The sequence below is a fragment of the Suncus etruscus genome, chromosome 9 (assembly GCF_024139225.1).
Source record: "Suncus etruscus isolate mSunEtr1 chromosome 9, mSunEtr1.pri.cur, whole genome shotgun sequence".
Classification (NCBI taxonomy): Eukaryota; Metazoa; Chordata; class Mammalia; order Eulipotyphla; family Soricidae; genus Suncus; species Suncus etruscus.
The window spans coordinates 99,274,302-99,290,781 of NC_064856.1; the positions used below are offsets into that span (position 1 = coordinate 99,274,302).

General features: G+C 32.8%; 1 protein-coding gene across 1 annotated transcript; it reads right to left on the bottom strand.

The window, feature by feature from the left end:
• Positions 1 to 3,399: 3,399 nt before the first annotated feature.
• LOC126018652 (olfactory receptor 5W2-like) lies at positions 3,400 to 4,335 on the bottom strand. Its single transcript, XM_049780752.1, has one exon. It carries the CDS (start codon positions 4,333 to 4,335, stop codon positions 3,400 to 3,402), a length of 936 nt encoding a protein of 311 aa, XP_049636709.1.
• Positions 4,336 to 16,480: the final 12,145 nt, after the last annotated feature.

Here is a 16,480-nt window from a genome sequence, read left to right on the forward strand (position 1 = left end):
TAGGACAATGATAGTTGGAAATGTCAACCCTAAACTCTAACCAAGAACTCAGTGCTGAAAGTAGGTAAAGTGGTCTGCACAGTACCTCATTTACTTACAATATTGAACCAACTTATCCAAAAAGAAAAAGAAGAAAGAAAAACATGAAAAAATGTCTGCCATAGAAGTAGGCAGGGAAGAAGACGGGGTTATGTTTGGAGAAAAATGTTCACCGGTGAAGGGTTTTGGATGTTGTATGACTGATACTCAGTGATGAACAACTTTATAACTGTGTATTTCCCAGTGCTTCAATTAAATAATTAATTTTATTTTTAGAGTTTAAGGTAAATACACACCTATGAAATATTTGTATTTTGGGTTATTATATATGTTTATGTCTTCTGTTTATATATATGACCTGGATAATTCATAAATATGGAATATTTACAGTAATCAAAATTGTGTATTCCCAGACTTAATTTTTGGGGTAATTTGTACATAAGAGTTGGCATTATATCAGTCACTATAGTATATTGAATAAAATATCTTATACATAATAATAGATAATATTTAACAGAACTAAATCATGTACGTAATGGTCAAAGTGTATTATTAACTTTGAAAAATAGGAACACTTAAAATATATGCTAACTCTTCTAAAGAAATTTGTCAGAAAGGTCAAATAAAGACTTGATGTTAACTACCTATTAATTTAACTGAGCCATAGTTGTAAATAACTCATTGATAAATTCTTCAATTCTTCCATATTGATTTTCTTGATTTCTTTTACCTGTGGTTCTAAAGGGCCTTGTGAAGACTTTGAATATCTTAAATCTCTGGTACTGCATAGTCTCTCAAACACATGAAGGAGCAAGTCAAATTACACAACTGAAGAAACTTGTGAGGATAGTAGGTGTGATTCTAAAAGCAAAAATTATTGTTCTCCCTATATTATTCATATTAAATCATTTGGAATAATTAAAAATATATTAAACATGGGGCTGGAGCTATAGGGCATTTGCCCTGCATACGGCCTATCCAGGACCTACCTTGGTTCAATCCCCGGCATCCCATATGGTCCTCGAGTCAGGATCTATTTCTGAGTGCAGAGCCCAAAGTTACCCCTTTGAGTCATCGGGTGTGGCCCAAAAACCAAAAAATATTATCATACAGATATAAATCCTGCTTCATTATCTCTGACATAAGAATAATAAGCAGGGCCCAGAGCAGTGGTGCAGAGCAGTAATGCATCTGCCTTCCTGGTGCTAGGCGCTAGCCAAGGGTGGACTATAGTTCGATCCCCCGGCATCTCACATGGTTCCCCCAAATCAGGAGTAATTTCTGAGTGCATAGCCAGGAGTAACACCTGAGAGTCACCAGATTTGGCCAAAAAAAAGAAAAAAAGAAAGAAGAAGGAGGAGGAGGATAAGGAGAATTAGAAAAAGAATTTAAAGAAGAAGAAGAAGAAGAAGAAGAAGAAGAAGAAGAAGAAGAAGAAGAAGAAGAAGAAGAAGAAGAAGAAGAAGAAGAAGAAGAAGAAGAAGAAGAAGAAGAAGAGAAGGTAATGAAGAAGAAAGAGAAGAAGAAGAGGAAGAAGAAGATGATAAAAAAAGATGAAGAAGAAAATAATGCATTGACCAAAGACCAACAATTACCATGATTTAAGAATGATTCTTAAGGCTATCAAAAATACAATTTATTTTTCTAGTGAAAGCATACATGCACTGAAAATTTTTATTTCATTTGGAGTAAACCTGGCTAAAGTATTTAGGGCTTCTTCCTAGTTCTGTGCTAGGAGACAAATCTTATGCTTGGAAGAAACATACAATGTTATAAATTGATCAAGAATAGACTGGCCATTCATTTGCAGTGATAGACTTTACACCATATACTCTCTCTGTGAATGTAGACCCTATACAAATGTTCATCCTTTTTATTGTTCTGCAACTATCTCTTTCACTCATGATAATAGTGACACTGCAATGTGTGATTAAATTCAGATAGTTAAAAATGTAAACACTTATTTAACCTTAGGCATTTCTTTTAACAAACTAATGCACTCTTGTTGCACATTTTGCTTGATAGCTGTTGATGCAGTTCTTGTTCCAATTATTATTAAAGTTATTGTTTCTATTATGGTTTGGATCACATCTGATTGTGTCCTTGACTTACCTTTTTTTCTGTTCCAAGAAATGTTCCTGGCCAGTTCAAGGAGTTATAATCAGGGGCCAGAGCAGATTTTGTGAGAATTTCTAACCTGGGTCTCCGAAGAGTCAGGCAAGTGGCCTACAAATTATAAAAATCCTCAAGCATACACCATTGTACTTCATTATCAAAATCAAGTAGGCACAGATGGTTTGAGTACAGAGAATAATTTAAAAAATTATAGTCTTAATTCAGAAATAGGAAATTATCTCTTTTGAAATGGTCCTAACACCTACTTAGACACAAGGCACTTGCTAAAAATTTCAATTCACCACAATATTAAATTAAATTACAATTCACTGTAAAAGAATTCATTTAATTCTGTTTTATCTGTGGAATATATCACTAAACATGGAATAGGAAGAGAATGACTACCACACCACAATGGCAATATTATCATTTATTAGTGTTTTAAGGAGTGTTGAGTTTAACAAATAATCGCACATAAATAGTAAATGAAATACTAAATATAAAAATCAGCAATTGTACTAAAATAAAGAATTGAAACATCTCATGAAAAATGTTTTCAATGTTTGTTGTTGACACACAAAACTGTTTCAAAATTCCAGATACCTAGAATTTAGAGTCTTTGAATAAACCATTTGATTCAAGATACATTGTTGAAATTATTTAGAGAGAGGTATAGACATAGAATGAGCACATTCATATGTGGTATTTAAAAGAGATCATATGTTATTAATACATATTAGTATGTTAGTAAGAAAAAATAGAGATGAGAACAAAAAGGACTAGTCCATGGATGAAGGCATGCTTAAAGTGAGTGTGTATGTGTGGAATTTCTGTACGTATTGCAGGAGGACAGAAGTTTATAAATATGGCAGAGAAAGAACAACTATGACAATGATACAAACATATGATCATTCTGGGTAAGAACTGGGTGTTAAAAGCAGATAAAGAGGTTGAAAGATACCCCATCAGTAGCGATATTGCATATCACAATGTTAGAAATGAAAAAGAAAGATGGAAATTATGAGAGAGAGAAAAATTCTTCCTGGAAAAGCAGGTATGGAGAGGACTTCAGGAATTAATCCAATAATTTTGGAAATAGAAAATGTGCCCAAATCAAGGACATGACTTATAGAATATTTTATGACTGAAACACGGTTATGAAAAAGTTTAAAACTGAGTATCTCATAGGTATCAATATGAATGTATTAATTACAATGAAAAAATTAATTGAAAAAGATACTGATTTTACTGACGACATAATTTAGTGCTGATTGTTTTTTTCAGGGCACCTTTCACATCTTTATTCCTTAAACTATAGATCAATGGGTTTATCATAGGGATGATAACCATATAGATAACAGAGGTAATTTTGTCAGTGTCCATGGAGTAACTGGAGCTGGGTCTCAAGTACATGTAGAAAAGTGTGCCATGGAAGATAGCCACTGTGCATAAGTGGGAGGCACAGGTAGAGAAGGCTTTGCGTCTCCACTCAGCTGATTTCATTCTAAGGACAGTAACAATAATGTAGCTGTAAGAGAGGAGGACTGTGAAAACACTGACACCAAAGATAATGGTACCAAGTATGAATACCATTATCTCATTAATAAATGTATCTGAGGTGGCAAGAGCAAACATAGGAGGAAAATCACAATAGAAATGATTGATAATATTGGATTTACAGAATGACAACCGAAAAGCTAAGCAGGTGTGAACTGCTGAATCTACCAGGCCCGTGATGTAGGTAAGAAAAACTAGCACAGTACAGAGGAGTGTCTTAGACATTGCTACTGTATAAAGGAGTGGATTGCAAATAGCTACATAACGGTCATATGCCATCACAGCCAACATGAGAATTTCCACATCACCAAATATACAAAAAACAAACATTTGTATGGGACAAGCAGTATATGGGATCCTCTTTGTCTCAGACAAGAAATCAGCCAGCATCTTGGGAGAGACAGAAGAGGATACACAGACATCACATAAAGACAGGTTGCTTAAGAAATAGTACATGGGAGTGTGGAGTCTGGAATCTGTCTTAATCAGCAGGATCATTCCTACGTTGGCAACCACAGTTGTGCCATAAACAAAGAGAAAGGACACAAAAAGTCCTAATTGTACATCCTGTCTGCTAGATAGTCCTAAGAAAATGAACTCAGTAAATACAGTGCAGTTCTCCATCGCATCTGGAGATCTTGATATCCTTGCTGGTGACAAAGAAATAGGAGTGGCAGGTTAGTTTCATGGTATATCTTTCATAGTATAATTTGTTATAATCTTATAAAAACTCTGGTAATATGTCATTTTTAGTAACAGGTATATTGTAAACCATGGACTTTTGGGTAAATTTTACTGGAAAAAACTTATTATGCATAAATGAATAATATTTATATACATATGTTTTGAATTATTTTGCCATGTTCATCAGAATTAGTTATGCAGTTTTACTATATAGAATATGACCGCTAATTTCTTCTATGCTAATATTTATCTTAAATATATTATAACATACATACTGAAAACAAGTTGACTCAGATAACCAATGTTATGTTTTATGTTATTAATAAATCAAAATTATGTAGAATGAATGTTTAACTATAGCAGAAAATCAAGAATAACTTAAAGTACTATAATGAATAACGTGCATTTTCCCTTGTTATCAAATTTATACATAAGGTGGAATGATGAAATTTTATGGAATATAATAGCCAGTTAATTTGCATTGACAATGGAATTTCTGTATTAGGCAATTGAGTAGTCAGGACCTGTAGATACAATGTAGGTTGGCAATTACTTGACAATATGATGAAATTGGCTGCTTGTGTTCTAATCTGAAGTAGAACAAGTAATGAATAATATGATCACTTTGCTTTCTTTTTTTTGGGGGGGGATTTGGGTCACACCTGGCCATGCTCAAGGGTTACTCCTGGCTCCAAAAATCACTCCTGGCAGGCTCGGGGGACCATACAGGATGCTGGGATTCGAACCACCATCCTTCTGCATGAAAGGCAAATGCCTTACCTCCATGCTATCTCTCCAGCCCAAAATTTTAGCTTTCTTTTTCTTTGATTTCTAAAAGCTTGTGCTGCTAGGGGGATTTTAAAATGAGAATTGGGGCATAATAAGGATGCTGGTTGCACAGGTGACATAGGCAAGGGCAGAAATGTTAAGCATGTATTTCAATCCACATTCATGGGAAAGAAATTTTTTCTTTGAACAAATTTGAACAAAATTATGCCAGAGACTTACAGAGACATAGAGGCTAGCCCTCTCATTTCTCCTAGAAATCACAAGATAGTTAAAGATTATTTTCCTCTTTGTGGGCTTGTTTTGATCCTTAATCAAATGCAACAGGTATCTAGAATCTGCCCCCCCCCCTTGATTTTAAATAAAGTGATAGGACATAAGGCCTGTTGAATTCTATTTCTGCTTTTTGTTTTACCAATGCCAATTATGTTGTTTATAATAATAAACATACCTTTTTACTTACTAAGTATATAAAAAAGAAGTTAAAGTAAGATTAGAAGAATAAATCTAAAATATGACATATTATCCAGTTATTATCATACATTTCTCCAAATATTTATATAAACTGATTTATCAATCTGTCTGGAGATGCTTGTCTGGCAAAATGCCATCCTTTGAAAAGTAAAGTATTTAAAATAAAATTACACTAAAAATGGAAAATAATAGGTATCTAATCAACTCCACAATTATCCCTTGTACATTTATTACTAGTTATTAATGTCTATATATTTTAATTGAATGTCTAGGCATAATTACATAAAAATATTTTCTACACCCTTCTGATTTTATAAAATAAATTTCAGTCACAAATTATAAAATAGTGTCGAACATAAGAAATCTAAAGCATCAATCAGAAAGACAAGATAAAATATTAGTACCTGGCTAGAACTACACTGTTTCATGGAGTTATCTTTGTGGTTGGTTCAGCATTGCCTCCTCACTGACTTGGTTGATATTGTCACCAGCATGTAATCCCTGGGTATTAAGCAATTACTCTCCCAGGATTAAGTAGAAGATCTATTAATAATATTTGTCATCTGCAGTTTTTTTACTGGTAAATAGGATGATTGAGACAAAAGAACAGAACACGTTAGAAAGCATTTTTATCCCAAGAAACCTTGTTTTCCAATATAAAGTATAGTTAGCAATTTTAATATTTCCACTATGCAACATTTTTTATTCCTGGTTGCTATTCCCTATTTAGCCCTTATACATTTGCCCCAGAATGGGCAAAGAACAAGAATTCTTTTATGTTCACATAATTTTACAAGCATGTATTAATCAACACTGTGATTACTGACAATCATAGAATTGTGAATTGCTTTCTCCCTGATGTATTTCCACAAAATATTACCTTTATTTTTACAGAATGTAGTTTCCAAAACCTATAGTTTTTGAAAGGCAACATGTGGAACTTAATTAAAATAGATAAGGAAAACTTCTCTTTTGTTGTCTATATAATTATCTCGTTATTTCATATGAGATCAAGCCGAGTCCCCATGAAAAATGTTTAGAGTAGAAGGTGCCCTGTATTATAAAATATATGTTTTCTGGGGCCAGAGCGGTGGCATAGAGCAGTAAGGCATCTGCCTGCCAGCAGAGGCCTAGAATGAACCGTGGTTCGATATCCGGGCTTCCCATATGGTCCCCCAAGCCAGGAGCAATTTCTGAGCATATAGCTGGGAAGAAACCCTGAGTGTCACTGAGTGTGGCCGGAAAAAAAATAAAAATAAAATAAAATTTATGTTTTCTTATCCATATTAGATAAGAACTTGTTTCTATACATAAGATTTTCCCTATATTTTAGTGTCCCTATGCAAAAAGGAACAGTGCCATATTATATTGATGTTACATTAGAGGGTAAAAGTCACAAACTCTACCATCCCTGTGCTTTGGTTTTAACCTGAGAGTTTATCCCAAGGAAAACTCTTCTACTAGAATGTCTTACTAATCAGAATCAAAACAAGCCACAAAAAAACAAAATGAGTTTAGGGAGCTACCTCTGCATTTGAAAATAAACACACTATTAGTTTTGAATATTAAGAAAATAAATGTACAAAAATTATAGATATCCCCATTAAGTCACTTTATTTCTGATAAAGTTATTTTATTTATTTTTTAAAATAATATCTTTATTTAAGCACCATGATTACAAAAATGTTTGTAGTTGGGGTTCAGTAATAAGAATACAAACACCCTCGGCGCCGGATAGGTTTCTCTAGAGGTAAGGTGTCTGCCTTGCAAGTGCTAGCCTAGGACAGATTGTGGTTACATCCCCCGGTGTCCCATATAGACCCACCCAAGCCATGGGTGATTTCTGAGCACATAGCCAGGAGTAACCCCTGAGCATCAAATGTGCGTGGCCCCAAAAACCAAACCAAAACAAAAAAGAACACCCTCTTTCATGAGTGCAACATTTCCATCACCAATGCCCCTCCCCCCGTCTCACTCCTCCCCCACACCCTGCCTTTTCTTCGAGGCAGCCATTGTATTTCTCTCTCTCTCTCTATCATTGTCATGGTATTTGTTAACATAGTTATTTCTCTAACTGTATTCAACACTCTTTGTGGTAAGCTTCATACCATGAACCTATCCTTCTAGCCCTCATCTCTATTGTTTCAGGGTATTCTTAGAATAATGTCTTTTATTTATTTTTAAATCTCATAGATGAGAGCATATTCTGCGTCTCTCTCCTTCTGATTTAATTCGTTCAGCATAATAATTCCCACGTAATTCATGTATAGTAAATTCATGACTTCATTTTCCCTGACGACTACATAGCATTCCATCATATAGATATACTACAGTTTCTTTAGCCACTCATATCTTTTTGGGCATCTGGGTTGTCTCAGATTCTGGAAATTGTAAATAGTTGTGCAATGAATGTAGGGGTGCAGAAGACATTTTTGTATTATGTTTTTGTATTCCTAGGAGTGGTATAGCTGGATCATATGGGAGCTCAATTTCCAGTTTTTTGAAGAATTTCCATGTTGTTTTCTATAAAGGCTTGACTAGACAGCATTCCCACCAGCAGTGAATGAGAGTTTCTTTCTCCCCATCTCCTCATCAACACTGATTGTTCTTGTTCTTTGTGATGTGTGCCAGTATCTGTGGTATGAGATGATACCTCATTGTGCTTTAATTTGCAACTCCCTGATGATTAGTGATGTAGACCATTAAGTCTTTCAGATAAGCTCCAGGGTACATTTTTGTCCCACACTTTGGTCTTATTGCGTCTGATAAATGGTTTGCAGCAGTAAGGGATTAGAAAATGTCCCCGTGATGGGATCCCTCTGGAGGTGAATCCGGTAGTAAGCAATATCTACACTGAGCAGGAGTGAGAGAAAAAGGGTGAAGTATAATGAGTCAGTAGTAGTTTTGGCTGTAACTTCTTGCCAGGCCAAGAGATGTGGGGCTCAGTGGGTATCCTCTTGATTTGGGAGCCTGGTGGTAGCCTATTGTGGCAGAAGGATAGTCTCAGATCATGATAATGGCAGTGAGTGAGAAAAATAAAATCCTTGTCTGGAATACAGGCAGGAATACATTCAGAGAATGTTCCCCAGATGTACAATCAATTAACTGGTGATAGAGGAGGGCATTGGTGGTGGAAAAGTTACATTGATGATGGGGGATGTCCCTTTTTATAACTGAAATTGAACTACAAATGTTTGTAATTATGGTGCTTAAAATATTAAAAATAAATTCTAAAATATTCACAAAATTAAAAAAAAGAACTGAGGTAAAGAGGGTTATCTAGGGAGAGAAAATGGATCAAGATTGAGGGGTTGAAACGATAGAATTAATTTTGAACGGGGTGGGGGAGGAAGGATAAAATATAACAGGAGCTATATACATATAGGCAGGAATTGTTTATAATACAGATTAGGCAAACATAGAGGAGTCCACTGCCTACACACTTACACCAACTTAAAGACATAGGTCATAGTTGGACGGATGACTTTTTTTTTTTTTTTTTTTTTTTTTTTTTGGTTTTTGGATCTCACCCAGCAGTGCTCAGGGATTACTCCTGGCTCCATGCTCAGAAATCGCTCCTGGCAGGCATGGGACCATATGGGATGCCGGGATGACCTGTACGAAAGGCAAACACCTTATCCATGCTATCTCTCTGGACCCTGGAGGGCTGACTCTTAGGGGATAAATCAAAGCACTTGAAAAGCACTTGATAAATCAAAGCACTTGAAAAGTAAATAAATTAAAAATAAATAGCTAGTTAGATAGATAAAATATAAACAAAATTTAGAAAAATTGGACCAGCCCATCAGAGGGGAAAGGTTTTACAATTTCTAGGCACTTCATCATCTGTGGGTGCACTCTGTTAATTGAAGCTCTCAGGGATAGATCGTGGATGGAGCATCTTAGGATAAAATTTTCATGTCTAGAGTAATAAGAAATTTGGTAGTGAGCACTATAAGAGGAATCTACCCTATGTAGTATCATCTACCATGTCTTGTGTATCCAGGTTCTTTCCCTAAAAGAAAACTGACAGCATGGGCATTATTACATAGTAGTAACATAGCCTGAATTAAAAAAAATTAAAGGAGAAAAGGAAAAAAGGCAATTAAAATTTGCAAAAACATACTCAATATGTGGGGCCTGTAACAAAAGTCTATAGTGCGCAGTTGCCTGTTTCAATGGTTTCTCTGGTCATAAGCTTTAGGCCATAGTAGCAGACATAAAAAAATTAAAATGGGTAAATTGAAGTATTTTGTCAAGACATTGTCATAATGAGAATGGTGTTTGGAATCTAATATGATAGAGCACTGAATTGTGAAATTAGGGTGTCCAACCTATATCTCCAAGAACCTCTGTTGACAAAAAGTTGAAGAGTTATTTCATACATAATAAAATTAAGGCACTAAAACTGCACTATTTTACTCATGTTGTTTACAAAAAAACAAAACATGGAACATTAGTATGCAAGATAGCACGATAACTTACCGTCAAACATAAATTGCAAAACTGAGGCTACCAATCTTTGGAGACAGGGAGAGAGAATGAGGGTGTAAAAGGTAGAAGAGCAATGAAAATTGAAATATAATGTTATAGGGTCTTTGACATTTTGATTGTAGTGGATATGCAATTTTTAGACATTGTTAAGTAAAATAAACAAATACTTATAAAACATGTGTATACTTGAAAATAAGATATTCAAAATGAATCTCTGTGCTCAGAGCTCAAAAAAAAGAAAATTTGAGAAATTTCTTACTATCCATGCACTCTAGCAAAATCTGGCATGCAATATTATTAATAGCTTTGTATGAATTTTTTAAACCACATAAAAGTAAACATTTTAATGATATACACTTTCATGAATTATCCTCAATTTCTATATGAGGTTCCTCCATTTCAAGTCAGGACATGATACGTTTCTCAAGTTTTATGATTAGTGGTACCGAGATAAATATGTATAACACTATATATTCACTTATTTTCATACAACTCATGGTTGTTTTCACAGATATATTATTTTACCAATTAAATTGTGTTATATAAAACAGTCATTTTCACTGAAAAGAGCAGTTCAGTTTCATGTATTTCTTGCATTATTTATTATCTCTAAGATCCCTTTAATAAAAATCCTTTTAGGGGCTGGAGCAATGGTGCAACAGTATGGCATTTGACTTGCACACGACTGACTCAGGTTGGACTGCGGTTCCATCCCCTGACGTCCCATATAGTCTCCTGAGCTGGGAGTGATTTCTGAGTGCAGAGCCAGGAGTAACCCCTGAGTGTCACCAGGTGTAGTCCATAAACCAAAAAAAAAAAAGAAACAAAGAAATAAAAATCCTTTTAATAAAATACTTTAAATAAATTTAATTAGATTTTAATTATACATAACAAATACAATTAATAAATTTTAATTATAAATATTAAAATCATTTTAATAGAATTATTTTAATAAGTGTTGGTTATCCTTTGTGCTAATTTAATTCTATTTTAATGCTCTATTTGAAACAACAAATTATGTAGTACATCATATTTATCATATATATTGCCTTCTTTATGAAAAAAATGTAGAGTTGAAAAAGATGAATAACATTTAAAACAGAAATTATCTTCTACTAAGATGCTGCCATCAAACCCTTGCTTTAAACTTATTTAAAATATGTCTCTATGAACATGACTTCTAAAATGAATGTCCTTTAAAAATAAAAATATCTAAAATAAATTACAACTGAAAAGGGAAGCCGGAAGTTGTCACTATCTCACTGGCCGCCCCCACCAATACCCCGAATTGCCTTGGCAGATGTCCCGAAGTCGTCACTACCCCTTCCTCCCTAGAGTATATAAGGAGGGATGTAGAAAGCCACGAGGTCTTTTGTCTTTGTCCTGTTACGGGCACAAGGCAATTGACCCTGACAGGCCAGAATAAAGAGCCACTTGAGCTTTTGCCTAAGTAATCGTCTCTTCATTTCTCCACGTCAGAGTGTTTTCTAGACTGCCGGACCTTTCACAACTAATGAAAACTCCTAACTGTAGACTAACATTCAAAGTCATATTTTATTAAATTTTTAATGTGCATATGTACTTAAATTGAACAAATAAAATAAATTAAAATATGACTAATAATGCATATACTCCTAATTATAAAAAAAAACATTTTAGGCAAAATAGTAGGAATATATAAAATTCAAAATACAGGTCAGAGAGGCAAGAATAAATCTGTCTACTAACTGACAACTACTGACAGTTTCATGCAGTTCTTCTGCAGGCTGGCTCAGCACTGCCCCCTCCTTTACCTATGGAGCATTATGTGTGGTCCCTTGTTATTCAATATTTCCTTTTAGGACTGAGTAGTAGAGCTAGTAATGTGCTTATTAGCTTAATTTTTCACTAGTATGTATTGTCTTGTGAAAAATAGAACATACTCAAATATATTTCATGCCAAATTACCCTAGTGCCCAATATTATATATACTTAATGAAATATCACTGTAAGGATGTGTTCATTAATTTCACATCACTGTGTCAATACATTTATTTATGTGTTCATACTTAATGTGCCTAATAAGTACTTATTATTTTGTGTTCTTTTCTAGAGATACATTCACCAATAATCAGATTATACCCATTTACAGTGTCCTAGGAAGACAAAGGAAGAACTCTACCCACTATACAACCAGTCCAGTTCTTATATTATTTTTAAATAATTGGGGTTACAATTATTCATCCTTTCTAATGTCATTGGGGTTACAATGTAACTATGTGACATAATATATGCTTTGCATGCATGATTCATTAGGGTTAATTGCTGGTACAAAAGCAAGCAAGCATATACACTGTTTTTTTTTATTTGATGTTCCCTTGAGTATTAAACTAAAGTCTGCTAATGAAATATGAAGTTCAATCAAATCAAGCACAACCAAAGAATCAATTTACTTATTACTAAGAAAATCCAAGAAAATAATACATTAGGAGAGACTAAGAAATGTCCAACTACTCTTCTTCTTTGGCTCATATTTCAAAAGAAAATTATCTTTTGTCATCTACTAATTCTTTCTTTTTTCTTTTTATTCCTCTGTTGCTTCCTTTCTCTAGGGATGAAAGATGACATCATTCATAATTCTGCATTCCCAGCATTGATACTATTATCCCTCCAGACTATATACATCTACTCCCAGTGAAATTTAGAGATTGTAAGTTTTACTGAAATTGAGTAATCTAAATGAATTCCCATTGGAATGTAGATGTTCATAAAGAATGTCTCTCTATAGGCATGGAGATAATGACCTTAATATTGTATTAAAGACATTTGAAGAAAATAAAAATGAGAAGAGCTCATTTGTATGATTTTCCTGTTATCATTCATATACCATGGCATTATAGCACAGGAAGTACACAAACTTTTACATGTTCCTTCTATGTTAAGAAAGCAATTACATCTAATGTTGGAAAGTCACTTTCAAACAAGTTTAGTTCTTGAGAATATAATTTAAAAAAATGCCTGGTTGACTATGTTTCCTTTTGATAAAGTAAAATCCATACTCTTGTGTAGCTAACATAACATTTTTAAATAGGACTGCCTGTTTTAAGTAATACAAGGTTTATAGTCAACAAACTAGTCTACAAAAACTATATCATATGATACGATTTTGAATCTATTTTATAATTAAAAATTGGGAATGTTGCACTGGTGAAGTGGGGTGTTCTTTACATGACTGAAATCAACTATAATCATATTTGTAATCACAGTGTTTAAATAAAGATATTTTAAAAAGGTTAAATACCAATGTCAGTAAGTCAGCATATATAATAAACAGTACTGAGCACATCATAAATGTATAATTTTAGCCATAATTAATTATATAAATATTAGATATTATTTATGATTATAAGAGTTGGGAAATAAAATCACTGTTCTGCTAATTATATCATCAAAATATCTGATTAAAAAGTTACAATTCTTAAAAAAGTTGTTTAAGAATTAATAATAAAACTGATATGTTCTAAAACTGGATGGCAAAAAAGCCTTTTTAAATGAAATATGTTAAATTATAATTATAAAATTAAAAATATATATTAAATTGTATATCTTTTTATCAAATAATATTAAAGTTATGTTTTCTATATCATGAAAATATAAATTTTCATAGTAACCATACATTCTTTTTTAATATTTTGTCATATTTTATATTTATTTCTTTAGTATTCAATAAATGTTTTTTTTATAATTCTTTATTTAAGCACCAGTATTACAAACATGTTTGTAGTTGGGTTTCAGTAATAAATAGAATACCCCCTTCACCAGTGAACATTCCACCACCAATAACCCCCAACATCCCACCCCTGCCTGAATTTGCAACAAGCATTTCATTTCTCTCCCATGAGTGATTTAGGATTTTGGGGAAAATTGGCAAGAAGTTAAATGACTCCATTAAATGAAAATATATATTAAACTTTCAGTGGATGAAGAAACCTAATACTCTTATTTTATATTTTCTATACTTTTACTTATTTATATTTTATATAATATAATATAAATTGTCATATTACTCAATATATATTAACATATTGATTAATATAATAAAGATTACATACTGATCATGCATAAATTATATATAATTATTATACAAATGCAACAATAATTAACATTATTATATTAGTTAATATGTTATATAGTTATTATTTATGAAAATTATAAAACATATTGTATATGATATATAAATATATTTTATATTTTTGTTTTTATTTATTTAAAATTCATGCTTTTTTATAATTTTATTTCTAGAGAATCCTCAATACTATATTCCTACCATAAATGAAAAAGTCACATATTTAAATTGCATCCCTATTCATTGTATGGTTCTTATTATTTTTGCATATGTCACTTTCACTCCAGTGAGATAATTACATTGTGGTTGTTTACATTTTCTTGATAAGTAATTTAAATTTTTAAATAGTTTGTAGCATGTGTGAAAACATATTAATTTCCAATAAAGTACCAATGATTTAATAAACTTTACAAAACACATATACATACTGTAACATACAGTTTTAGAAAACATGGCGCATTTTCTTATTGATATAAAAAATTATAGAGTTTTGTTAAAGTGAGTTCAGTGAAGAAAAAGAAATTGGAATATTGCACTCATTTTACATGTAAAGAAAAAAGAAAGAAAATCTCAGTATGCATGTACTATTAATTAACTCTTAGAAACTGACATAAAAACTGAATTTACAAATTGCTATGTCAATAAGAGTGAAAGGAAAAGGTAAAGTTTGAGGAGGAGTGAAAGAAATATAATGGGCGACATTCTTTGACATTATGGTGTTGATGTAGTTGCAATAATTTTTATACAACAAGCATTAGTTACTTCAATTGTAATTATGCCTTTTCAGTAATTATTAAAATAAGAAAAATAAAATATTTGTCTATTTCAAAGTAAAACCTTCTTATACTCAGAATTAAAATAAAAAAGTTAACATCTTGTGTTTAAGGTTTAAAAATTGTAACACTAATATGATAAATAGCTATGTATAATTTTTATAATTCATTAAAATAATATAGTTATATTTATATATTTTTATGAATCAATCCTGCTGTCTTGCATTTATTACACTCCTCTGTATCACGGCAGCTACTTATAGTTCATCTAATCTTTATACTGTGTAGTTCAGCAATGAATAAATTTACCATTGTTCATATTTACCTATGTTCATATTATATGTGGTGGTTTCAAAAGGCATACTGTATTTCTAGATAAATTACTTAAAACAGACATTGAAATAATATACAATGATAAAATAATACTTATATAAAATTAAGTCTGTCTAGATATATCTATTTAGATATATCTGCATCTATGAATGCACATTAATTTACAGATATCAACTTAACTATATATTTATGTAGAGTAAAAGCCCTTAAATTGGGCTGGATGGTGATGGATGGAGAGATGGATGATGGAGGGGCCTTTCTCCTTCAGTCCAGGCCACGTGTCTGCAACCCCCTTCAGGTGTCTGGTCTGCAGGTTCAGGGTAGTGGCGAGAAAATCCACAGACAAGTTTTAGGAGATATCATCTTTATTCAGCCCTGGCCAACATGTGTGTGGCCTATCATTACCTTTTACGCTGGATTCCTATTCAGCCCTGTATTGTACCCTGTCTCTCAGCCATATCTCTTCTCCTTTCTCTGTCAATCCCTTCTCCAAATCTTCCCAAATCTCCTCTCAATCCCCTCAGGCCAAACCTTTTGTTACCTACCAAAGACCCCTCCCAGAAATGTGCAGGTCTTATTAACAGGTAAGGTTACAGGAAGAAGGGGAGAATGGGGTAACATCTACCCCTTTCTTAAAACAAAAAAGCATAGGTTAACTTTTTGTTTTCCTGGCTTTCACCCATAGCCAAAGGAGGGAACCTAATATTCCCATAGCAACAAATTTTACAGTGTAAAATTAACATATCAGCCTCTTCCATAAACATAACTTTTCTGCAATATCCAGACTTTTGTTTTCAATTTTCCAACATTGTTCTCTGAACTATAAGAGAATAAATTCAACATGCAATCCCAATGTTGTGGTAGGGGAGTGTTCCTCAAAGACAGCAATGCTGCCTAAGTTCAAATCACAATGATCCAATGTGACAGTATAAAATGCCACTGCCATTGAGGGGCATATTCAGTTTTAGCCATTTAAGCAATATAGATTTTTATAGTGTGTTGTGTCTTTTTGTGGTTTTATTTTTGAAAGGTAAAACAAAAATAGAACAGGCACATTTATAAAACTTTAGCATAATCTAAAGGGAGAAGTAGGTAAGGGGAAGGGTGAATTTGATTTAAA

Bases quoted from the DNA above. Each gene is read 5' to 3' on its own strand.
- LOC126018652 (XM_049780752.1), bottom strand. From the start codon at position 4,335: ATGGAGAACTGCACTGTATTTACTGAGTTCATTTTCTTAGGACTATCT.